Source organism: Macrosteles quadrilineatus, unplaced genomic scaffold (genome assembly GCF_028750875.1).
Source record: "Macrosteles quadrilineatus isolate MER2022 unplaced genomic scaffold, UCM_ALF_1.0 Scaffold_7__1_contigs__length_78375512, whole genome shotgun sequence".
NCBI classification, from domain to species: Eukaryota; Metazoa; Arthropoda; class Insecta; order Hemiptera; family Cicadellidae; genus Macrosteles; species Macrosteles quadrilineatus.
In genome coordinates this window covers 39,901,891-39,929,623 of record NW_026542600.1, presented here as the reverse complement: position 1 = coordinate 39,929,623, position 27,733 = coordinate 39,901,891, and the positions used below count along the sequence as shown (strand labels likewise).

The following is a 27,733-nucleotide window of genomic DNA, read 5'->3' as shown; positions in this document are numbered from 1 at the left end:
AAACTGTGACACTGCTTTGAAGTACAACTTGAGTTTAAGGGTTGGGTAATATTGCATCTCCGTGTGTTACATCATGAGACCAAACTCGCGCAAGTTCCGTCGCAAGAATTCTCACCAAAGCAGCTTACTTGCATAAAACTACGTAAAAAAATGTGTTTAATCTCTGATTGTATCAAAGCTAATTGGGCAAAATGTTTCAATTTGTGCTTTATTATGTGTTAAACACTACTAAACTTACAACGATCCTTAACAACAGGTTAAAACAATTTAAGGTACATATATATATGTTTTTTTCAGTTTAAGCATTGACTATATACCACAACAATATAGTTGTGGTTATATAGTCAATGGTTTAAGTTAAAACAAATTTGACGTCAAATATTTATTTCTTGTTATTTAACCAATTTAAGACTATTTGAACTAAATATATCTATAAACTATTAATCGTGTTTACTCTGCTGCTATAACCAAAATCTACTCTAAAGTATGAGAGTATATTTTTATGTTGTCTACACCAGTACCTGTAGGTATGTGTCAAACTTTCAAGAGTGTTGTATCTTCTAAGGAAACTTAGGGATTTAATAACTCAGCCATACCTTACAACCAACGGTGTATCATGCTCTCACCCATAGTCACGTGATGTATGGATTGATACTGTGGGGACATTCTCCTGCTACAAGGGTTGTTCTCTCTAAAAGATGGCACTCATAGAGTCATCAAATCATCTGGGTTTAATGAGCATTGTCAGCCTATCTTTAGAGATCTTAAGATCCTCACAGTGTACAGTCAGTATGTTTACAACATACTCACACTCCTGAAAGAAAATAGGGGCGACTTCATGAGAAGGGAAGATCATTATAACACAGCACTCGAAGAGTTCAGGATTTAGACATTCCTTGCTGTCGACTCGAATGGACCTTATGAAGACCTACACTCGGTGTCGGTTGGCCATAAGAATTTTCAACACGCTGCATACCACCAGTTGTAAATATTAGTTTATTATAGTATTTATATAACAAAATAAAGTCTTTTAACTCTTAAAAGACATGACGTAATCTATCTGACAATAGTCGGTCAAGAATTAAGAATACAAGTATCAAGTATAAATTATCAAGTACCATTGATTACGCATTAACACAAGGAGGAGTGTGTCAATGCCAGCGCAAACATACGTAACTGGACCACTAACTGGACATAAAGTAAGCATCAAATGATCAAACAAGACTTAAGAGTTTAATGTTTTGCGGGGTCGTGGAATAAACAGATCAAATTATTATTAAGATATTATAATCTGGATATTATGATCTCATTAATTAATGGTTTATTGTGGCTCATCGCATTGGTCCTGAGTATGAACAGAGTATGTTTTATCTATGGTATGAATTATGTATAAAGGTTTTGATTTTCAAAGTATGAATGTCTTGGCAACCCTGGCTGTGCACCACATGTTTTTATTTGTTTTTATTTCCAATCCAACCGTTTTGAAATTTCAAAATAAGTTTTCTTCTTACAAAATCAAACGTAAATAAACTAACGTTGTGCCATTTTATGTTTGCATTATCAAGTGTTTTTATTAATAAAAGTTGTTTCTAAATTATAAACAGTAAAAATGCTTATGATCATTTTATTCGAGTGATAGTAAAGTGTACTCTACCTAAATTGGTTGTAAGTATAATTTTCTATCGTATTAGTAACCTATGCCACTTTCCTCATTTTTGGTTATGTTAATTAATCATTGTGTATAAAAATAGTTGCTTATTAGTATTATTTGGGAAACAAAAATGAGCCTTTCTCTTATCAAACCTGTCGTTGGTAATGTGCAAAGGGGTACAGTTTCTTAACTGGGCTATGCTAATATCGATTGAAACTATCGAATTGAAAAAGTGCAAAGTCCCATGATTTAATTTTTGGCTAATAAGATAAGTTTCTACTTTCACATTCTTAGCAAGAAAACTTTACTTGTTAGGCTAAATTGATTGTTGTGTACCTAATGAACAAGCTAAATAGTGTAGATCGTGCCAGGAGCAGTTTGTACATTTCCACAAGAACGATTCCCCTACAACCATCGCTTATGTTATTTTGTACATTTATTTTAACAAATTTGCCCTAATTGCTGGAAATTTAATGTTACTAATGTAACTTAGTGTCTAGTGGTGTGACTCTCAATATGAACATTTACCTCATCCCCCACACCCAATACTTTACTTAAATACTTTATTCTGAAATGGTGACCATACGAATGTAGGTAGCCTACAGTAGGCCTAAGTTATGAGTGTAGGATGAGTAGCACGATCTTGTAGTCTTGTTTAGTGACTAAGGCCAACATGTTCCTTAGACACAACTAAAGCCCATACAGCCAATGACAACTAAGGGACCTACAGTTTATAGTGGAATCCGAACCACATTTTTGCCTTGTAATTAATAACGAATAGGTCTAATTATCAGGATACTACTGCGGATAGTCATAGGCCTAGTACTCACTAGCGGGCATTAATCAACACCACGAGTATCGCATCCACAGTGCATGCATATAAATATCCACAATTCGTGACCTCCAAGTGACACAATCTGTAGGTACCGGTACCTGCTTGGTTACAAAAAAAGTGTTTAACTTAAGCCAAAATTAAATATCAACAATAAAAGTAGGTAATCTAGGTGCAGTTGACCCAAATGTAATTCAGCTCAGTAGTTGATTTAGTAATTGTATTGCTGAACATCACCCTGTAATCTTTGTTAATCGTAAAATTCATTAAGCTACCTACCGGTACTGTAATAGCTTAACTTACTGAACTATTCTTAGGTCTCTGTTAGCAGTGAGCAACTATAGGCTTGCTGTGTGTTGAGTCAAACTATGCATACCTACTGGGAGTAATTAGGCTGATGTAGGTATTTAGCCTAGTTATAAATTAAACAGGAAATACATACCGAAACAACACACACCAAAATACCTTTAAATAACTGGTCGACGAGACACTGATTCACGAGACTCTGTGCCGGTTGAAGGTAAAACGCAGCTCCGGTGGAAGGTAAATCGGGACTTAGGCCTACTTTCCACCGGAATCACTTGTAGGGGTTTTGTTTGTTCTGCATTGTATATAAACACCTGTTCGCTCTCCACAGTCCACACGTCACCTTAGGCGCTGCAAGAACTTCAACACGTCCATACCACCATTCCAACCGCTCCATGAAATTAAAATTTGTAATCTTTTCTTTTGTTTTTCAGACACTTAGGACTTGTTTTAGACTGAAAAACTCTGTAAGAAGACCAGGGTATAGGCTGGGATGGAATTTGTTTTAGCAAAAATGCTACAAACTCTCAGACAACTGTAGCAAAAATATTATTCTTTATGCATTTTTAAAATAATTGCCAGTAATATTACATTTTTTAACATTACATCTTCAATTTTATTTGTAGCAAATTTGCTATAGCCTGCAAAAACAATGTCTAGCATTTCTAAGCTGTATATAGCAAAATGCTAAAAATGCTAAACCCTGAAGTAGACACATAGAAATTAAATGTTCAATCAGTGAAACTATATTCAACTTGTGCCATTATTTTTTTTCTAGTTACATTTATGGATGTTTTAAATACATAAAAAAAACATTAAACTGACTAAACGGGTAGAGTAAAATAAGCACCGTGGACATAATATAGCCTAATCTTATTTTTACTTCACATTTTGACTGACGGTATGTCGCCTCTTGCCCTTTTAGGCTTCAGCGAAGAGGTTGAAGGTAATGGAGTGAGTGAGTCATCCAGTCATATCCCAGGAGGGCTAGTAGCCTTCTTATAATACAAGACTGCGGCAAGACAAAAGCGACATTACTAGTACCGGCCAACTGAAACAGCTGCTCCAATAATTTATAATGGAACGTCCGCGCAATGATTATGTTTAAACATTTGATATTTCTGTTAAAACTACCATCGCAATAGGCTAGCTGGTGCGATGTTGCCACGCACCTGCTATGCTGGTTGTGACAGAAGGTGCACATGATCACTAGCCTATTTATTTCTATTGTATTACAGTCATTCACTATATCCACCCGTATAGAACTGGTACATAAAGTTCCCAAAAATTATTGTTATTAAAACATATTACAGAGGTCTAAGACTATAGTCAAATGTCAATAAAAACTCTCAGATAGGTAGGCCTATACATAAATAATTAATCATATTTTAAATAAGCATTCCATATTGAAATTACTGTAGATAATTTTTCAGTTAGTAAACAAATTATTGTAGTTTATTCTTTTGTGTTCCAGACATATGAACCACTATGGCTGCAGGTAGCTCAAACTCATTTCCCAGATCTCCTCCCTTTAGAGCCACTCAGCTGGTGAGTTTTTGGTTCATAGAAACTCAGGGTGGGAAATTACAATTTTAATTCAATCAGGGTTTCAGCTTTAGCACAATTTCAACTTGGGTTCTGTAAAATATATTCTTTTTGTACAGACCTGAGGATTTGTGGACAAAAATTGTAGGCTATAAATAATGAGAAAGGTGTGATATTTTTTACCTTCTACATCTTACATTTAACATTGAAATATCTTTATTTCCATACAAATTATTAAATCAATTAACCTATTTATTATTCAATAAATATTTAACATAACTTTTGCACAAACATTCAAGAATTTTTCTTTTAAAAATTCCTTTGATGTATAAATTACTTCGTATAATGTTTGTTATAGATGGATATATAAATATAAACCACAGTAAGTCATGCTGTTTTACTCCTAACCTTATGATGAAATAGGCCAAACTTAATAACCCAGAGGTCCTCAACAAGACAAAAAAGCTCTAGGGCTGCTGTGTGTGTCTTTGAGGGTTGTGAGTTCCAAAAGTAATCAGATATTCATATAGGTTTATCTATTCTCAATAAATCAAGGAAATAAACATGTTTTTAAATATCTAGTGTAAACTTTTTAAACAAACATGTTAGTACGTTAGTAAATTATCTATTTTGGCAATACAGTAGACCCCTTAACCGACCTCGTATTAACCGATAATCGGATTATCCACCTTTGATCGTAAAATAATACAGTTTGTTTTAACCGACCTTGCTTTGAGAGCAGTTCGGTTTAACCGTTGCTTTCTAGCAATCTCAGCATTTCCGCTCCCACGCTGGGCGATGAGAACTGAACCATACCCTTATCTCCATACTAAGAATAAGTTATTTTATATTAATCACAAAAAATATAGCATAGCCTATTGTCAGTTTGTCATCATCGTTCATAAGCCTCGTTCACACGGGGCGAGTTTACAAGCTACACGCCAGCGTGTAAGAAGCCGGCGATTTGGCGAGTGTGCTTGTATTCGTTCACACGGAGCTTGTCCACTCGCTCAGTAGCTGGCTTGAACCAAATCCTCCAACATCTTTGAGTAACAAGCGCACAAGCACAAGCAACTGTGTTCACACTGGGCTACTTTACACGCCTACTCGCTCAAAAGCTGGCGAGTTGGCGTGTAAAGTAGTGGCAGCGTCAACTTTTTCCAGAGCTTTTTTACAAGCAGCTTTTGAGCGAGTACGTCGTTCACACTGAGCTATTTTACTAGCTGCGTGTAAAAAAGCGGGCGTGTAGCTTGTAAACTCGCCCCGTGTGAACGGGGCTATAGTGCCAGCACATCTGATCTGATTTGTTATCTCTGCGGCAAATTTATAACATCATAAAGTGCGTTACGATTTTGATGAGAACTGATTATTTTATCGCTGGAGTAAACAAGCAACTTGTAGGGAGGGCAGGGAAGGGGGGTTAACAACTCCAAGGTCAAGATAGTTTTTGTGCCTCGAGCCTCCAGTGAGAGGCTATAAATAAACATCCTGTCTTGTAACAAAATGGTTGCTAGTATCTTTAATTTCGACAAAATGTTCTGTATTGTATTACGATGGATTTGGAAAGCATCAATAAATACATTACAGTACTAAAGTTATTAAAATAGGAATTTTTATTGACTCTTGCCTAGTATTATAATGTATTCCACTGAAAGTAGGCCTATTTGACTTAACTGTGTTTTGTGTTTATTTGTGACTTTTCTATTAATGCGAAAAAGGAGATAAGAGTAGTTTATTTTATAAATAATGCAAGTACTGTATGACTTCTAAATAATGATTATATAATTCCAAATTAATAGCACTTAATTATGTTATGATTTTAGGGATTGCCCGTTTTAACCAACCTTTTGAGTTATCCGACCTAGGTCCGGTCCCATTAGGGTCGGTTAAGAGGGGGTCTACTGTATCATCAGTGCTGATGTTGTGCAGAGCTAGTGTAAAGTTGACTTGTATAAAACTCCAGCAACCATATAAAACCAATGATACCTACTACTGTTTCTTATAATAAAAATTATATAATAGTGAAATTAGGTCAGTAAAGTAATACTAATAATAAGTAATAATAAGTTTTGGTAATACAAAATATTGAACAATTGTGTTTTTTATTTTTTATTTTAACGCTAGAACATGATGAGGTGCTGCTAAGATAAGAGCAAAAAAAAAAAAAAATTGAGTCACAGAAACTAAATGGTTGACCACTGCAATAACCAACCCTATGTTACAGAATGAAATGTAAGTATCTTTCCTTAGTTAAAAAACATTGTGATATATTAATACCCCCGCCGCAGCAAACCTGCAGACTAAGCGAATTTCCATTTGCCTGATTGGATTTACACTAAAATGTCTCCTTAAAAATATCACATTTATTCCCTATTTAAATAGAATCAGTTTAACACATACTTAGGTTTGCTGCAACAGAAAGGGTAAAAGTGTTTTTTATGTAAAATGTTAATATTTAGTAAGAAATAAAAACATTTTCCAAATTTGGGCAAAAAATGTTAATAAACAAGCAAACTACAACAGTTTACTTATTCTCCATAAGAATAACATGGGAATTTTTAATTTACAATTTTTTGAAATTTTCTCCGTAACCATTAGGTGCATTATAACGCTTCAATATACTAAATTATTTGTTTTTTTAAGCTCTACAAAATAGTTTGGAAAGAAATTGCAAAATTTTATGTTTTTTGAGTCAAAAGTGGGAAAAACCCATTTTTACCCCATAAAACCTCCCATAAACCCCCGTTCCCATTGTCCGATCATGCTGGTTCGCGAACTCGTTCGAATAAACGTAGGTTTACACGTTTGTACCAAATTTCATCAAAATCGGATCGTTTTTGCTCGAGTTATCGCGCTAACGGACACATATATAAATATATATATATATGAATTTGAACGGATGGTGTTTTTGGCCTCTAGGGACCTCAAAACGAAAAAAAAATCGGTCCCGGGTCCAGGTCTTACCATGAGTACTACGGTAATAGCTTATTCCCTATATGGGAAATTTGCTAAAAGAAGACAGAAATGTCACTCTCCAGTTTTCTAACCAAGATGTTCACTTTCCTTTCATTTTAGTGGAATGAAGCTGTCAGTATCTTCCAGAATGGCATGCCAACCCGAAGACACTTTCATCGAATGAGATACTATGACAGTTGTTTCTCAGGTAATGTCCAAGTTTTGTTTTAAATTTCATTAAAAATGTTACCATCATAACTAAGAATAGGCCTATACAAATGGGTGCAAAAGTCTACGGTTTTGGTAAATTGGTAATTTTTAAGTTGGCCTATTTTCTTTATATCAATTACAGCATGTTTTAAAACTTTTTTTTTGTTTTCTAAGATTTTAATTTTTCCAACAGTGGTGTCTCTTCTATCACCCCTTGATTGAGTGCAGTGTGGAGGTTAGCATACCTTTGCAATTGTCAGGATTAAAAAAATAATTGTAGTTCTGTACTCTGACCTTGAAAAATATATTTGTACTGTATTACTATAGTGAAAACATCTGTATTTCTGTATTCCACTCTTTCCAGGAATCTAGTGTGTAAAGCTTACGATTTAAATTTATATCAGTTGGTAAGAATGATATTTAATTTTTCCAGACTCCATATTTAATGTTAAAATGTGACTCCAGACTCCACAATTACTGTATTACTATTTTTTATGCTATCAAAACAGTACAAAAACACTAATCAAATTAGTTTGATGTAAACATAACACAAAACTAACACTTGATATGTTATCTGAATATAGGACTTCTTCAGAGATTATCACTGTTTATGTTTTGTGATATTTCTTGTGTATCTATGAGCTCCTGAAATATAGTATTCTCAGGTAACCCAGCTAAACTCTGTACCTTTAAAAAATCATTAATTTTTAAATATTACAAACTCAGTGGGTTTTTTTACATGTTTTTTTTAGAATGAGTAAACTACGTATACTCCAACCATCCACATAAATTTGGACTGAACCTCACCCGGATAGTCTAAAATCGGTTTCCCAAGAAAGAAGTCATAACACAGTGGCACGAGGCAGATGAATAATTGCCTGCTGATCGATAAGTCATTACAATAAACTCACCGCATGATTATTTGCACATATTAAAATGTGTAACAGATGAGCACAAACTTCAATAAAGGCAATTTTTCTGGGCAAAATTTTTTTTCTCCTTGAGGTGATCCAGATGATTCTAATTCGGGTGATTGGGGTATTGTATTAGTTTCACAACTTTTCTTTATCTAATCATTTCTATTCAAGCTGTACATTCATACATGAATATACAAAGGTTTGTGTTTCATATGGGATATAAAATGAGTAAATTTAAATTCATATATTCAAATTTTTAAAAAATCTTAGATTTTTTCCTAACTTTACAAAATGGCACTTAACCTAACCTAACCTAACCTAACCTAATAACCAAACTTTCTTCTTATCCCTTCCCAACACCTGCTTAGTATGGCCAAGGAGTTTTTGAACTGTGTAAGGTAACATGATTCTTTGGTTTTGTACAGGGAAAGAAGCCGTGGAGTGGCTTAGCCATGCTCTCACTGTTAATCCCCGTTTCGGAAACAATGTCACGACTGAGGGAACACATAAGTTGCTCCAACATTTCCTCAAATCAGGAGTCTTTCAAAGCATCAAAGGAAATTTGACTTTCAAAGATGGTGGACTTTATGAGTAAGTTCTTAGGTTAATTGTTTATTTTATTTGTACATAGGATTGCATGATGATTTATATTTTATTCTTATTTGTGTACGTTTTGTGAGTGATTATGTGCGTTAAGTATGTTTTCTTGCCAGTGTCCATGAGAATGGTATTTTGTATTTATGATGGATACTAAACGCTTTCAACAGAAAGTTTTCAAACTCTAAATTTGTGCGTATACTAGAGATCGAACTAGTCACTCTTTTTGTTAACGAAGACACTTGTACTAAAGTTTGCAGTGTAAGCTATGTTGGTGTAAGTTACAGTATTAAAAAAACAACAATGCGTTTGTAATGATTAGTCTCTGAATAACTTTATTAATAAAAAATAGTTTAGTTTTTTGATCCATGAAATGATTTGTATTTTTAAGTAGCCTACACTATACTTTAATACTTTTCAAGAAATGGTGACCGTACAAAGTATGTATTTTAAGCCAAGTATGAATGGAGATGAGTGTAGGATGAGTGGCACAATCTTGTAGTCTTGTTAGTGACTATGGCCTACATATTCCTTAGACACAGCTGTTTATTAATAGCCCATACAGCTAATGGCAACTAAGGGACCTACAGTTAATAATGGCATCCGAACCACATTTTTGCCTTGGTATTTACGAATTGGTCTAGTTATCAGGATAGTGCTGCGGATAGTCGTAGTACTCACTAGTGTGGACGTTAATCCACACCAGGGAGTATCACATCCACAGTGCATGCCTATAAATATCCAAAATTTGTGACCTCCTAGTAGCTGGATTACAGGACGACGCCACCGTCCCAGTTTTTTCCACTACTTCAGACCTCTAGGGTCTATTTTAAGTTGTCACAGGATTATAAAACAATAATTTCTCTTTTAGCCGATGTAGGTAGGCACTCCATATCAATTTTTTAAAATCATAAACTACTTACTAAATACAGATAAAATAAGAGAATCCAAATCACTATTGTAGGCAAAATACCAACATTATTCACCAACATTCAATATTCATTCAACATTATTTACCTATGTTTTAACTTGCAGGTTTGTTAATCGAACAATTCAGTCACCAAATCGGAAATGTGAACGCAAAGTACCACAATCTCGGAAGTGTTTAAAGGAAATTGACTTTAATGTGCCAAAGAATTTTGATAATAGAATTTCAAGAAAGAGAGAAGATCTAAAAAACAAATGGCAGTACATGGATAAACATCTAGAGTACTTCTCACACCAAGATGATATTGACTGGAAGGATGTAATTTTGAAAAGGTTTGTATTTTGAAAGTTTGCCTTGGATATGTTCAGAAAATGAAAATCATACTGTACCTACTTTATTGGCCGCCAACCGTTGACAAAGACGAGCCGTCTGTGAATGTAAACAACAGCAGTGGCAATTCCGCTCGGGCTTTACGGACTCGCATCGCCTTTTGTCTGTTTTGATATTGACATGATTGTGTTATAGCTCAAACTCAAATGACAAGTAACTTCTTTACTAGAAAGATCCATCTTATTGTTAACGTTTTCACACTTCAGTAGTGTGTTGGTTTAGCATTGTTTTAATAATACTGTAACTGTACTTTAAAGTTTTTCAATTTGATTTAAGAAGTGTTGAGCATGTTTGTGTTATTGTTTTCTTAAATAACACTACCCTATTTAAAAAAAGTTTGCATGAATATTCCATTTGATCATTGTTAATTCGCTATATAGTGTTAAAAAAAATTGAACAAATGGTGTTTTTGGCCTCTGGGGACATCAAAATGTAAAAGTAAATTGGTCTAGGGCCTAGGTCTTACCGTGCCACCTATGATAATAGCTACTTCCCTATAGGGAAATTCGCACCTCGGTTTAATCAGGAGTGTACTGTATTGCAAAGTATAAAACACTTCTTTTTCAATAGATATATTTTTCAATCCTGAACCAAACTACTTTTAATTGAACCCAAATTCTAAATCTGAGGGTTAAGGATTGGGTGAAAATAGCCCCAGGATTATAGTTTGCATATGAAGATAATGAAGTTGTCTTATAATAGTTTATTTCCTTTTATCTACTTTATAATGCTACAGACTAGAAAAAATGTCATCAAGATAACTTAATGTTAAATGTAGGGAAGAGTTCATAAAAAATCCGGAGAAGTAGGCTTAATTGACTTGAGTAAAGTTATAATTGCAGTCTTATAAGTTAAGTTTTAAGTTAAAAAGATTTTAATGGGCATTTATTTATTTATTTATCTTATTTGGTAGCGTTATCCCCTATGTAACCTATATTTTGAAATATGCAATACTTATTAGGTGCAAGTTATTTGTAGACAAAGATAGTTGTAAAATTAACATTTTATTTTGTTACAAACCCACTTACATCTATAGACACATAAAATATGTTAAAGTTATTTTTTCTAGATCGTATTAACATTCAACTTTTTGAACTAGTGGATTCTTTATAGATCGCTGTTTGTTATTCATGGCCGTGGACAGTCGTGAAACCATTTTCCCCAGTGGGCAATACAGATACACCTTGGTTTTTTGGCCATCATCAGCGATAATTGGAAAGAAAGATAATAATGATGTATTCAAGAACACAAGCAAGTGTCATTTGGTGGCTTACATACTTTTACAAATAGGTGTACTTTAGTTTGATGACCTAAGTGCACAAATAAATATGTTTTCTTTAGTAAACTATGTTTTGTTAAGCACAACCTAACAACGCAACCGATGGCGGGCTAATATACTCTTTTAGAAACGGTATGTTAGTTGTAGATGTAGGTAGTTATATTACATGTAGCTTCCATACCACTGCTCAAACGGTGATTGGCTGAAAGCAGTTTCCAAAATTGCATTCTATCCATTTAGCCTTTGTTGTATTGGTTTTCCATTTTCCTGCTGTACCAAACAATTATTATAAAATTTAAGTTAAAGTTATCATGCAAATTACAGTACTTTCGTATTATACGGAGGCCACCCTTATACATCGTGCTGCAGTGGTTATGTTAAGTTGGGTTATCATAAATATGTTTGTAGGACTTTCCTCGTTTCGTTATAAATCAAACAATACCAGATGAGTCATGCTTTCGCCCGCCGAATCCCCTCCAAAGGCCAAGGTCAGGTTGTTGACCATAGCACGGGCATCACTTGCCTGTATCTTGGTCAGGGTCCTGAGTGATGACTCATCTAGTATCGTTCGATTCATAACGAAACTTTAGAAAGTCCTACAAATATATTTATGATAACGATAACCCAACATAACCGCCACAGCGTGCTGTATACCTACTTGGGGGAGTACATGTGGCAGCTAGCGGCGGCGATGCATTCAACTCAATCCTCACAGATATGGCTGCCTTCTGGGAGGCAGAACTCAAAGGCCGCTAATCATAATCATGTCAAATTCGGACAATAATTCAATTAAAGTATGTTCTTTCCAATTATGTAGTTATTTTTCGTTTCTGGTAAAAAAATCTCTCTAAAATAAGTGACCTCCGTAAAATACGAAAGTACCCAAATTACACTCATAATAGCATGCAACATTGTATTTACCAGTCTCTAAAGAGCATATTCACTGCAGGATCGGCTCTCTACTCCCAACACTAGGCATTGACTTGTTGTTGGATCCAGACACCATCTGCTCTGATTGGGTCAAAGTCAATGTTTGTCCGCAATACCAATCAATAAGGAACAACACAGAACTGCCCTTCTGGGTCTACACTGCCATTTCTAGTGTTATAAACCGTAAGTTTTACATCACCAACCAACGTCAGTTACAGTCGTTAACTTATCAATCAAATTGATCAAACATGTTTTTTTTTTACTGATTTCAAAACATCAAATATAAAATTTATTTGAATTTAAATTTAGTCAAACTGATGGAATGACTTATTTTAAGCTATAGCAACTGTTATTACCCATTAAATATGTCAGTAACAAAAAGTAAGGTAGAACATAATTAATTTTAGACACTAGCACATTCTGTTACTGGCTCACTCAACTGTTCTTTCTAAATAAAAAAATGGTTACAACTGGTTCATTTAGATGGGATGTCTACTTCAGTATCCAATTGTCGATGATGTAACATAACAAATAGATAAACATTCATTATGTATAAAATAATGTGTATGATGTTTGAAATAGTTTCTATTAAGTCCATAACAGTCGTTAATTAATTGCCATGATGCTATCTATTGCTTGATATTGAATCTTAGGTAAGTTTATTTTGCAGCTCTTGAGAAAGAGTACCCGATGTACCAGGGCTATCAAAAACAAGTGTACAAAGTGGTTCAGGACTACCTACGGCACAGGAACTTCCCAGTGATCCCCTACTGCTTGTACGAGCTGGTCATGTACACATTCAACCATCTCCACTACACCGACCTCGAGCTGAAGAGCAGACTGCAAGAACGAGACTCTGTAGAAAACCTCGTGTTGAGTATGAGTAACGCGGATTGGAGCAATCATGAACTCGTTTCCAATGAAAACCTCTCAACTACGATGCTTCCACCCAACTCTTGTTTTGAAACTGCCTTCACCTCTGATGAACCTGTGACTCGGATCGTACCTCAAAGTTGCGTGGACACGATTTGTCTCAGCAACAGAAACTCAGTTAGAGATGCCGTTCAACCTCATGCGAAACCTGAGAAACCGAGCAGTGATAAGTTTAGAAGAAAGAGTAACATCGCATTGAGAAGAACTCAGTCCATGGCACAGATTGATGCTAAGTGGAGCACTCCATCGCCAGAGCAACAGAGTTACGTGAACTATGGTCTGTCTCAGTCCCTGGACGATCTCCTCCTAGAGGATGTGTCGGAGGATGTAGTTGGAAGCCTGGACCTGGAGGAAGCCATGAAGAGTGTTCACAGTCTGATGCGGGCGACAACGGTCTCGGACTCCTTTGATTCTCTCACCACAGTTGACTCCTGCATTGTAGACCCAGCAGATCTTGTGTGTATTGGTAAGTTTTTTTACATAAAAAAAACATCATACTTATTAAATTATTAACTAGGACAGTTCGATTTTGTTAAAGCCATAGATGTAAAGGTGTGGTTCTTAACCAAACTTACAAACTGGAAAACCCCAGCTTATTACATCTTACATCTCAAATATACTCCCTGGACACCCCAATTTGGTATTTCTTGATAAAACTATAGTTCAACCATAGTTCAGGTGTCAAATTTGTACTTATCCTGTTAAACAAAAATATAAAATTCCATTCTCATGTTAATCATGAAGTACAATGAGTTAATGTGGGTATCTTTGTTCATTGCACACTTGCCATATAGTCACGTACATCATCGGGAAGAGATGCATAAAAACTCGCTAAAATAGTTCCCAAGGACTCATCTTTGATTATTGTCCGATACTATTTACTACAATCGGTGGCAAAAGTTGTTGAATAGTACGTTAAATAACGATAACACTGTTGCAGGGGCTCGTTGTTAATTGTAACAAAAGAATCGTCATAAATTAATGGGCTTCCGTGAAATATAGTAATAAGTTAACCAACAATATTACTATAATAGCGTGTACTTGGATCGTCGTAAATAGGCCCAATAGACATATAACAATTTGTGAAACAACAATGTTAATTTAATAAATCAGGGGTATTCGAATCTTTGTTAAATAATGGGTCTACTTGAAATATAATAATATGTTTATCAACAAAATTATTATAAAACAATGTTAAGATCCCAAATATTTAACGGGTAAGTACGTTGTTTGCGAGTAAAATTATTTACACAAATATAATATACAATAGAATTATGAATGAACTACCAGGCATCTCCGATGGTAAAACTGTTATCAAACAGCTGATCGGGTCGCTCTTATCTCTTGTTCATTCATCTAGAGAGTACAATAGACAAACTCCAACAACAGGTCGACTAGCCTTTTTAGAGTCGAACGAACAATTCTTACAGAATATTTAGAATTAATTAGTTAATTTGAAAGGCAGTGTTAATTATAATTGAACACCAATAAATTATCAGAGGAAATGTATAAACACTGGTATAAATAAATGCGATGTATAAACAGTAAACTTCAAAGATAATTAAATTCCAATAAATTTCATGTTGTTTTATCATACAAACGTAATACGTTTAACAACAAGTACTGACGTTTAATCATATTATTTAGTTCGAAGTTAGTTAACTAATATTCCACTGGAATATTATGTGTCGTATACAAAAACTGATTTTTTTGATATTTGTATTTGTAATATTTATTAAATTCTGAGCCAAAAACAATTATTGTCCATGCTTTTCAGGCGCCATAAGATGTGTTAAACATACAATGAATGTCCCTGTTCGGATCGTCATAACATTTATGTGTTTTAATTGTCAATGTGTAAGTGTAACGTTTGTGTATATGTCTCCAAAACTTTAAGACGCACCTGTAATGGGGAAGTTCAAGAACTTATATTAGGACTGATGATGGAGATATAATTCCCCAAAATGCATCTCCTGTAAAGGATACAACAGGATCGACCGGCGGACACAGGTAATCTAACATTTTATTGATTGACACACTTATCCAGAACAACAACAAACAACAAAAATGAACTCTAATTTAGTTTATTTTCTTTGCTACACAGTTACACTTGCCAATACAAATTGTGTATTTATTAATTTGTGGCAGTAAAGGATCTCCATAGCTTGTGTTACAGATAGTTGCCAATGGCTGGAACATGTCCAGATGACAGCCAAGACAGTGTTTCAGCTTCTGTTGCTTCTCCTTCCTCCGGTCAGTAGAACTTCTCTACAGATGCTTCTTCAGTTCATTGATAGACTTTGTGTCCCTTCTCACTCCACCATTAGTAAAACAGAGGTAAGGTCCTCGGTTGTATCTTTGACTTTTGAAACAACTAAACGTTCCATTCCCAGTGTTTTTGATGAAAATCATAGTTGATGTGAGCTACCGACGGATTGTGCTGATCTAAATTAAAATTCCAGAACACTAAAAATTCAGTTTCGAGCAAGAAAAATTTTTTAAATTTAAAACTATATGAATTATTTTTTGTTTTCCTATACATTTTTTTACCTCCCATCTAAATTAACCTTTTCGCAACTCAAGTCTACGCACAGGCCCTGCCTATGTAGACTTTTTCCTTTGTTATAAAAGGTATTTTTTTTGCACTTTTTTGCTTTATTTCTACAGAATATAATTTTTGTTTTGTTATCTTATCTAGTTAGTAATGTTTGCTTTATTATATTTAAGTAAAAAAAAAAAACAATATACTTATATGTATATAATTTATGGGAAATAAAATATTATTTCATTCCTTCAATTACTAATAACCATATAGTGGTTTGATTACGTTTTATTTTTGATCAAGCTCAAAATAGTTGTACAGTAGCTACAACCATGGTTTTGACACCAGTTTCCTCATGGTCACCTAGGTCATGTTGTAAAATATCACATCGTTATGATAGTCAATGTGAGAGTGTTCTCCAGTCCGTTCCCGCGATGGTAGGATTTAATAAGAAGCATAGGCATTTATTCCGTCATCGAGAACCATTTGTTAAATTGTACGTGTCCCAGTGTGTTTATGAATGAATGAATGTTTTATGAATGAATGAGTGAATGTTTGTTTATTTCCACATAATATATACAGAAAACAATGACACACTTTTTAATACAAAATACTTACAAAATAAAACTAAGACGAAGAATAAAAAAGAACATTTCTGTATAAACTAAATTAAATTGATTGTATGAAATACAACAGACATAGGCAAGTGCTGCCTGTGCGTCTGCTGGGTTGCTATTTAAATATTTATAGTAGGGATGGTCAAGTCTCGAAATTTCGGGAAATTTTCGGGAAATTTTAAATCTCGTTACACGAGACGAGATTTCTTTTTGGCCGAGATTTTTATCGAGACGAGAATAAAAAAAAAAATAATAAAAAAAAAAAAAATATATTAAAAACGCCTGCAGAAAGTCAATGCAATACCCGCAATACAGGAGCGTGTTGTAGTTGTGTTTCCTTTGCGAAGGCGTTCTTATTTAATTAATTCTTTAAATGTAAATATTACTTTAATTATTTTAATAATATTACTTTAATAACATTTGAGAAGTTTTGTTAAGTGTAAGCAGTGTGAGGAATGTTTTATTACTATAAAAAGCCAAAACAAGTAGGCCTAACTATTTTATAAAAATTAATATTGATTTTATTTTATGATTTATTTTATTTTAGGATAAGTTGAACTCTATCCTAACTGAAATCACTATGTTTCCTAATCGTAGGCATTTTTAATAAGTTAGGCGTGATTAATAAAAAAATGTTATGCTGATGTTTTTTAATAAAAGATTGTAAATATTCTTGCCTATTATCATTACTTTTGTATTTAAACAGTCATCTAACAATGTTACAAAATCAGGTAAACATTTTGAACGTGCATTTCCCGTTGTGTATGAGAAGGGAAATCCCGTCTCGATCTTGTCTCGAAATTTTATGAGAGATACAAAGTCTCGTCTCGTCTCGAACTAAAAATCCAATCTCGTCCATCCCTAATTTATAGTAACCAAGTTATATGGAATTATGCCTATAAAAGGATGAATAATGGAATTTAGACTGTTGCTTAAAGGTTGTTAGTTTAGAAAGGAGATTTATGAATTGTAAAATTGAATAGATTTATGAAAATTGAATAGATATTATGTTCATGTAAATGTGACAACCAAATGTGCTGGGAGGGAACCTTAAAAATAGTAATCTTTATGAAACTGCTGCGTTTTTCGCACTTAGGCTACTGGATGACTGGTGAGTACAGTATAACTAGTGTTTGGTTGCTAGAAACAATGCACATTCATATTATAGGTAAATCTTTGAAAGCTGCAGCTGCGGTTATTCAACTACTTCCGGTTCTGTTGGTAACCGGGGTTGAGAAATGAGAGCAGTAGATTTTGATGTTTGATTTAGGTATTTTCTTAACTTATGCAAGATTAATTTGTTATCAATAACATTAATTTATGTCTAAACTCGTAAAATAATCATATTTATTGACCAATAACTGTACATACATCAAAATTATCATACTATTGGACAAAATATCTTTTATGGAGAAGGGGCAAAAACATCCTACAAATACCAAAATTATCGTGTACCCTATCTGGCAACACTAGATATAAATAATGGTTTTTTTAATAGGTTGGTAAATTCAGGAAAATCGTTATCTAGCCATGGGCTAGGTCCCTTGGTGGCCGGATATGAGGGGTTCTGCTGTACTAGGAAAAAGGTTTTTTCTGTTCAACTATGAATGAATGAGTTCAATAAAGAATTGTTTATTTTTTCAGATTGTCTACGATTTAAGTGCTCACATTTTGTCTCCTGGTCCTCACAGCAAGAATGTGTACAGCCACCATATGGTTCTCAGCGTAGTTTACTTTCTAGTGGACAACTGTAACTTTATCTTCCAGGATACACCCATTAAAGAGTTGCTGAATGGGTTTGACCTGAGAAATCAGGGGGAGAATACACAAACACAGGTAAACTCCTCACTTACCAATATCAGTTAAATGTCAGTTCCTCTGTAGCCTTGTAGGATTGCATGCTTAAGAGAGAGTTGTGAAACTCACATCTGTAGGTTTAGGAAAAATCTACAGTAAATAGTTATAATTAACACTTTGACAATTTTAAACACATTAATATAGGATAAAATTTGGCTTTCACAATATAGTACAGTAGTACACCTATCTAAATCTCCGATTATCTGAATCGCAAACAGAAAGGATTTTTGAAGCCTTCGTTAAAGAAGGTAGAAACCATGAACGCAGCAAAATCCTGAACATCTTCTGCAGTCAGTAACATCATTATCGTCTCCTACGGTAAAGGAACATCGTCTTCGTCTTCCATGATGGCGGCAAAATCTTGAATATCTCTGGCTGTTATGTCAAAGGCATAATCATCATCTCCCGCGGTTACAACGTCATCATACTTTCCGTGGTCGGAAAAATCTTGAATATCTACCCTGTCGATATAGACATCATTGTTGACTCCTGCGGTCATAGAACATCTTCATTGTCCTCTTCCATCGCGGCAATAGCGTGACTTTTTCACTTGCAAAATATTCACAGCCATGTTGTGTGACCGTGATAGTATACGCTCGGCTTGATTGAGCCTATTTTCTATAAAATACTCCGCATTTCAGTAAAAATGTCACTGATCAACATTTTTGATGTCTTTGAACATTTCATAAAGATGACTCTTTAGTAGTTCGGCCCTCCTCTTTGTTGGGTCACATTCTTCCCCAATCAAATCCATACCATTGCAACGTATGTCATCCCATCTGCATGGAGGAAACTGTGGGAGGCATTACACTTGTCTATCACCATACTAAAATTTTGCGTTTGCTATATTTCCCATTCTATTAAGGTTGGCTTTGACACACCAATGGTTTGTCTCTACTGCAGTGGCGGCTTGTGATTAGACTAATTGGAGGTTCACAATTAATGCCGACATATAGCTGGGGGGTCCGGGAAAATTTGAAGATTTAAGGTGTGAAAACGTGATTTTAGATTCATTTTAGCTTATAATATTCAGGTATTATTATTATGTTTTATTACTCATACTTAGGTCTACTTCATAAAAAAAACAACAGAAAATGAAGTCTCAACTCACCATGCAGATGTACAACCCTCAGTTGCTAAGCCGGATAATGATGAGTCCCTTTATAATTGGTCGCCACCAACAGCAGTTGACAGCTTCTTGTTGATAAAGTCCATCCTCCTTTCCTTCTTTGAGGCAAACCTCTCAATAACCTTTTCATTGAAGTCCAACATCTGATAAATTATTTTGAGCTCGGTTTTTAACTTTTGGGTTTCAATAAAAGAGAAATGGTTCACTGTACGTTCCAAAATATCATCGGGAATTTGGTTTTGAAAATTTTGAAATTATCACAATCAAATAGGTTTGAGGCTTCTAAGTGACCTGTGAACTCAAATCTGCTAACCGTTTGGGCTATTATACTGTCGCACACTTCCTTTGCAGCTACATTCCTTGACAAGTTTGATTCCTCATTTGTGCGAGCCCGCTTGGGTCAAACTCTGTCACTGACGGCTCAACAACAATTTCATCAATATTGCAATTTCTTATTTTCTGAATTTCATTTGTGAATGCAGAAATAGCTTGCTTGGCCCACACAGGATTGATGTTTTTCTTTTGAAAGGAATCATACAAAATCTGCACATGAGGCATGACTTTGGCAAAAAACGAGAGCCAAAATTGAAACTGAGGCTGTCTTACTTTTAACTTTAAACCTTGTGCCTGGTTTATTGTAAGAGACTGACCACTACTTTCCTCAATCTTTTCAAAACATTCTACTAAGCTATCTAAGTTTTCATATATAGTGGATACAGATATAATATTATAATTCCATCTAGTGGATGAGCCAGAAGGAAGCCTTTTCCCTACAATTTCCCGTAACACATTCGTTCTCTGAGATGAATGAGAAAAAAAAAGTACAAATCTCTTGTACGTTAGCAAAGAAAATTCTGACTTCACGGTTTTGATTTGCAGCTCGTGTCATAATGAGGTTAAGCTGCTGGCCATAACAGTGGACAAAATGTGCATTTTTATAATCTTTTATTCTTGCTTGGACCCCAGAATGCTGGCCACTCATAGTATTGGCTCCATCATAACTTTGGCAAACAAGCTTTTCTTTATCATCCCCAATAACTTTGGCCAAAACTTGCTTTATGCAGTTAGACAGGGATTCTGCATCAGCCTGAGGTGGATTGAGGAATGTCCAAAACGGCTCCACTGGATATCCATTACCAAGGATATACCGGAAAACCACAACCATTTGGGCCTTTGTTGACACATCAGTGGTTTCGTCTGCCATCACTGCAATATAATCTGCAGCACAAATCTCTTGTAGGATATTTTCCTGGCAAACATGCAGCATACAATCTAAAAGGTCATTTTGAATTTCTTTGGAGGTGCCCTTAAAAACAGTAGCAGTTTGAAGATGCTCACTTTAAGGATACTGTCAAGGGTAACAGAAAAGTGCACTAAGCCTTTAAAAATTCCTGGATTTGATGAATCTGATTTCTCATCATGGCCGCGAAGAGCAAGTTCAAATTCACCACAAAATCTAATACAATCTATTATTTTTGATAAAACGTAACGATTTTTTCTAACTTGGTCATTTTATTTGCCAATATTTGCTCTATAGGCCTAAGCCTCATTTAGCTGTTGTCTTATTTCTGTACAGCCTAGAATGGAAAGATTAAGACATGCATTCGTATGAATGGGAGATTCTATGTGCTTTTTGATTTTTTGAGAGAGGTGGCCTAAATCAGCGACTCCATTTTTTGTCCAGGTAGTATCTTTCCCTCGAGAAAACAAGATACAAGGAAAGCAAAAAAATCTGTTCAAAACATCACAATCACAAATCCAAGAATTTCTATCATAAATCTTGCTATTAAAACTTTGAGTGTACTCATAACCTTTAACTTTTTGTTTTTGGGCCAAGTTTAACACAGGCGTTGGTCTTCCAAGTTCTTTAATGGAACACTTGTCTTCCAGCGAAAGGGTGGAAAAGTTGTTTTTTAATAAGAATTGAACCTTGTTCATTTCTGCAAACACTAATAATCAAATTTTAAAACATTACCACAATTCAAAATAACAATCTGAATACTGCAACGAACATAACCTATACTTCGATATCAATCATAAATGCACGCAATGACTGACAGTGACAGTTCAGGCAATCCAGCCGTACGGTGCTGCTAAAAGGTTTAGCGGCCTATTATAGAATTACTGTTCCGATCGGGAGTGTTCGGGAAACATCTTCAGAGCTCGGCGGCGCGCTAGCGATCAAAGTTAGCGATTCTGCCTTTTAGTTTAAACAAGTCCCTCTCCTCACCCCACTCCCCCCTTGCCTGCTAGGAAGGTTCAGACTGCGTGTGAGAACCTCGCCATGAACGCTCAACGTCAGGGCTTCATTCTCGATTTCAAAAATAGTTTTGGCGGACTATTTTGTACAAAAATCAATATGTTAGTGGTTTTATGCACTACTTGCTTATTTTTGTTTGTTTTATTACTTATGCAGGGGGTTCACTGAACCTGTGAACATACACACGAGCCGCCACTGCACTACTGTATGAAAGGGGTTAATCATTACCCCTGCCACCACACCAATCATTAATTTGCCCTAAAAAACCATATTTGTGACCAGAAACGGAAAGACTGCATTTACTTCTTGTAACAATTTGGGTTTTAGTGTAGCTGTCTGCTTCCATAAATAGAGGATGGTGGACTGATGGCGAGTATTGCATGTCGTCCAAATGTCACAACATCCAATGATATTTAAGTCAGTGTTACGACGTTCAAAATATAATTTTTGAGCTGTATCTTTATTGCAGTTACTGTACTTTTGGACATGATGAGATTTGGAGGTCGTGCAAATGTCAAAAATTTCATATTGGACATGGTGAGACAGCTCATGACGCGTCTTGACGCAGACTTATATCATTGGACGTCGTGACACTTGGACCTCGTGCAATGCATCCTGCTGATGGAATGTTAGGTTAGGCTTACATTTGATCCTTGTCAATCAACACGTTTAAGCACAAAAGACAGAAGACATTCTTAACCAAGCAGCATTTGTATATCTGGGCAATAGCTCCAGGAAACTGTGGGAATATTTCTGTTTGTGCCCCATCAGATCCTAGAGTTTTTTTGGCAGCACATAAAGGCGATACCACTTTCAAGCGCATGTTACTTTTCTTGTTATGTAGGGCCTATGTAAATAAATAAATTGGTCTAAATAAGTTTTTGCACTAACAAATAGCCATTTACAAATTGCCATAATTTGTTTAAATAGATTGCACACTTGGTTCTTGTAGTCAATTCATCATAGGTTTTGTGAGTCAGTGACTGTTATACTGTACTACTATGATTTTTTTTATTATTTCAATTATTTGGTTTCTGATACTTAGAAAAATAAACCTTGTAGACCTTAAACAATGTGATCAGTCGTCGTTATAAATAAATACATTTGTGCTGCAGGTTTATTGTGAACAAGTGACAGGGGCCGAGTTTCAGGACCAAGGAGTCACTAGTTCTTGGTTGGCTTTAGCTGAACTGCTGGACCAGATTATCTCAGATACCAAAATGAAGACCAAGGAGAAGAAAAAGAGGCTCAAAAAGGTAACATATTTTCACTTTGCTAAATTTAAATACCTCCCCCGCAGCGCAGACTATGCTAATTTCTAATGCTGGATTTCACACATTTTTTTTTCAAAACATACCAGATCCGTTCCATGTCTAAATAACATTAGGAAGTCAATAAATGAGTACCTACTTAAGTTTGCTGCTACATGAAAGGTATAGAGTGTGATTTTAGTAACTTTATATAAAATAAATTAAATAATTGAAAACATTATAAAAACATTAGTACCCTTTTTAAATTCATTTTTAATTAATTAACGACATGTTTCGACACTTAGGTCATAGTCATGTTTACATTTACAATGTTAACGTGTTTTTATAATGTTTTCAATTATTTATATAGTAGTAGCCCTAATCACAATCATACTTAAAATAAATTAAATTTCCAAATTTGAAAAAAATATATAAAAAAGCAAAGTACAATAGTTTACTTATTATCAGAAATCCTTTATTGTCCTTAAGCAAAACAATCTTGCAATAGACATGATCACATATTATGGTAAAATAGGGTTACACAGTAACCCAGTCAGACTAGATTAATAAGCCAATATCACAGACAATAACAGGTAAAAATTTTTAAGTAAAAAGAAAAAAGAAGGCTATAGGCTGGGTGGAGAATATATCCATAAGAATACCATGTGAATTAATTGTAAGTTTATAGTTCTTTGGAATTTTCTCCGTTACCACTTACAACAACGCTTCAACATTTTTTTTAAGCACTACTAAATGACAAATGGTTTAAAAACATATTGTGAAATTGTCCCCAATTACACAATATTGGGTTGATTGTTATTATTACTAAATTTAATATTTAGGCTGTCTTGGTTTTGAGGGTCAAAATTGAGAAAAATCAAATGGATAAAACCCATAAAACCCTGTTCGCATAGTCCATTCATGCTGGGTTCTTAATAAATAAATGTTGGTTTACAAATTCATACAAAACTTCATCATAAGCCACGGATGATTTTTACAAGCTTTATTCTGCTAACATACACATATACATGAATTTGTATATATATGGTTTTGAATGGAGTGGGGTTTATGGCCTCTATGACATCAAAATAATAAAGTGAATTGATCAAGGTCCAAGGATCTTGGTCTTACCATGAGAACCTACATTATTATGTCTGAGAAATCATGGTTTTCATGTGTACAGAACAGGTAAAATAAGGCCTAATTTGCCTCAGGGTGTGCCTCATTTTGCACTAAAAAATCATTATTTCTAGCTATTTATTTGATCTTTTTGGGCTTAATGATGTTTGATAAATTTTAAATGCTAAATAAGTGTTCCAGAATTTTTTTTTCATGAAATCATTTTGTAATCTAATCTATGAAAATTAATTGGCCGACATTTTGAACAAACAAATTGATTGCTTTTTTATGAATAGTTTGTTACTATTTAAAATCGTATACCAAATTTCATTAAGATATGTTTAATAGTTAAATGTTAATTGTTGAAAAAAAATCAAGATTTTTGAAAACAGTTTACCTTTAAGAGTTTACAATAAGTTTGAAGATGACATCAAACAGCAATCATGATTTTTTTTACAAAATATATAAACTTTTTTGTTTTTATTTCATGATAGTTTTTCTGTAAATTGCAGCGTTAAGCATATTATAATATAGTTGTGTGCTGTGAAGTCAGCCTTTTTGAGTTTAGAGAACCGCATACAATATTGATACAAAATTCTTAAAATGTATTTACACTTGTAGATTTTACCTCACTAATTGTTTTACTAGTATAAGATAATTTCTAAAAATATCTTCTTGGTTGCAGTTTAAAGAAGCCTATCCTCACATCTACAAGCAAAAGCTTGGGTCCTCATCCACATCAAGTGCCTTACTTCATTTTAGATAAGTCTTTAGTTTTAGATCCACCTTTTTAAGAACTTGTTTAGGCTAGGAGATTATTTTATTTACTATGATTAGCATAAAGTAAGTCTCAATTTTCTTGTTATTTTTGTCAAGGATACCCCTCTTTTCCTGATGCTCTTTTGGGCTGGAAAGAATGTTATCTAAAGTCACAACCCCACTATGCTGAATGGCACAGATATGCGCAAGGCTTGTGCCGATCGGCAATGCCGCTTGCGATTCAAAACTGACAGGCTATCGGTCCGGATCAAAGAAAGCCAAGAGGCACGTTAGAGTGGGGACAAGCCAGGCGGCAGACACCGGTACCAACCATCATTTTATAGTTATTTTTGGTCCAAAAGGATTCAAAGTAAATTTTCAAAATTTATCAATGTCATTAAAAAACAATAAACTCATCATCAACTCTGTATTCTTAGTTTATCATGTCAGCATCATCCAGTAGATCACTAGCACTATACCTTTTACTTATTTTCAAACTGGGGCGAATCCAAAACCTCCAGGGTAACTCGGTCGGTCTAATGCACCAACAACATCTCATCATCAGAGGACATCTCAGCACAGAGTGACACAGCCTTCGTTTCACACTTTTAGGTTAGACCTCATGGCACGATGCCTTTTGCACAACTGAAACAACTATGCCAAGCAGCAAAGCCGGTCAAATTTGCTGAACAGCCTTCAATGGCATAGTGAGGATGTGGCTTTAGGATTCATATTTAATTGTCAATGATGTGAAATTTAATTTTGAAACAAAAAAAATTGAAATTGAATTTTAAATAAATCATCATATTTTAGGGAGCTCTCTTTTAGTGATGGTCAAAACCAGAAATTTTGAATCTCAAAACCGAAACCGAAACTTTAAAAATCTAATCCCGAATCTCGAATCTCAAAACCTAAACGCGAAACTATTTTACTTAGCTGGTTACAAAGGTCAAGGTAACAAAAAATACACATAATCATAAAATGTTAAGTATGCAATCAAAACTGAAAGAGATCGACTCCTGACTGTGACATAACATAAATATGTGAATGTGACTGATAATCTTAAAACCCAATACAACATAATTTTTCATAAACAACCAACAAAAAAAATAAATTAAACTTCTAACACCAACATAAACATGAATATTAGATTAATTAGAACATTTAGTGGTCAATATATTTCTTTGTGTTTAGTAAAGTTGATGTGAAACTGAATTGTACCAGTTATAGTATTTAAGATACCTTTTGAAGTTCAGGATAAAATTTACTTGTTTCATTTCTGTTAATGGTGATGTTTGCTCTGTTGCTACCAGCTTGTTTGGAAACAGTGTTAAAAACAATAACAAAGGCACAAAAAAATGTCAGCAGTTTCAAAAATAAAACTGCCAAAATCTTCAATTTCGAAACTTTTGAATCTCGAAACTTGGTGATCGAATCTCGAAACCGAAACTTTTCCTAAGTTTTGATGGTTTTGAGATTTGAGATTCGGTTTTGACACATCACTACTCTCTTTAATTGTTTTGTTTTATTTATCCAATGTGATTTAATTGTGAACATTTACAATAATTTTTCCGTTTAAAACAAATTTCTATTCTCACAGTTTTTTTCATTTCCTATTTGATTAAGCTAAACTATAATATAATTTAAAACCATTCATTCGTGGTTTAAAATGTACTAGGCAAACATACAATTTATAGAAAGTCAAAATTAAGGTATAATTGTATGTAACTATAATCTCTTATACTAATCAACAAATTAAATTATTCTAAAAGTACCAAAGACAATCCCAGCATTTAGCTGTTAAAGATATGTAAACTAATTAACATATTTTAAGACTTGTAATGTATTGTGTTTTTGGTAACACAATAAGAATGATAATGAGATTTTTTCTTTAACGAAGAGCTTACACCTTAAGATCTTGTATACTGTATTATTTTTTCAATTAGTGCTCTCTTAAAAAGGTCTTCCTCCTGGTGCTTATATGTATATTGTACATATGTTTGATGTTTATGTTTATTTGTTATAAACTTCACATGATTTAATCTATAGTATTTGTGTGACTTGTTATAATACGTATTTTTAAAATATTTTTTTATCCAGATTTGTTTATTTAGTTAGTTAATGTTTTCATTATTGTATGTTTCATTTACTTGTAACCACCAATTGTGCCTCACTTGCCATAAAAATTAAAATTTATATGGACAATTCTGTATTTTTTTAAAATCCCAATATGTAATGTCTTTCTATAGTAAGGTAAGATATAATGTATATCATATCAAAGTTAAGCCTAGTTTATAAAGAAATGTGAAATTTCAATCATAGATAACTGTATTTTCTTGTTCAAGAAAAATACAGGCTATAAAAATTTTCATATCAACTGCCATGTTGAAACAAATAAAAATAGTCAAATTCGGATTCCTCCAAAATGATTGTATTAAAAAGTGCCTTAACATTAGATATAAAATATGACATATCTGACAGGACAATTGTGAAATTTGAACTAGTGAACTTCTGGTTTTGTCCTGTATTCTAAAAACATTTAAAATATTTTCATACTATTTCTTGGGGCTGGTTGGTTTAGTAGGAAAACTGCCTTTCTTTAACATTGTATGTTCAACGGTTTGTCTGAAATCAATATTGGACACCTCAGATATTCTAAGTTTCCTTGTGTAATGGAAATAGGAAATGACAGGCAATCTATCATGCAAATAATGAAATTAAAGATAA

At 34.2% G+C, this 27,733-nt stretch overlaps 1 protein-coding gene across 2 annotated transcripts; it reads left to right on the top strand.

Annotated features, from left to right (window-relative positions):
• Positions 1-1,541: 1,541 nt before the first annotated feature.
• Positions 1,542-27,169, top strand: LOC128998720 (DEP domain-containing protein 1B-like). Of its 2 annotated transcripts, none has more exons than XM_054425032.1 (11): positions 1,542-1,665; positions 4,264-4,337; positions 7,410-7,497; positions 8,842-9,007; positions 10,049-10,273; positions 12,560-12,723; positions 13,211-13,939; positions 15,650-15,810; positions 18,277-18,468; positions 22,994-23,134; positions 24,933-27,169. In XM_054425032.1, exons 2-11 carry the CDS (start codon positions 4,278-4,280, stop codon positions 25,011-25,013), a joined length of 2,007 nt encoding a protein of 668 aa, XP_054281007.1. In that variant the 5' UTR covers positions 1,542-1,665; positions 4,264-4,277; the 3' UTR covers positions 25,014-27,169. The 2 variants fall into 2 exon arrangements, with proteins under 2 accessions (XP_054281007.1, XP_054281008.1); XM_054425033.1 differs by lacking the exon at positions 1,542-1,665 and adding an exon at positions 4,106-4,146.
• Positions 27,170-27,733: the final 564 nt, after the last annotated feature.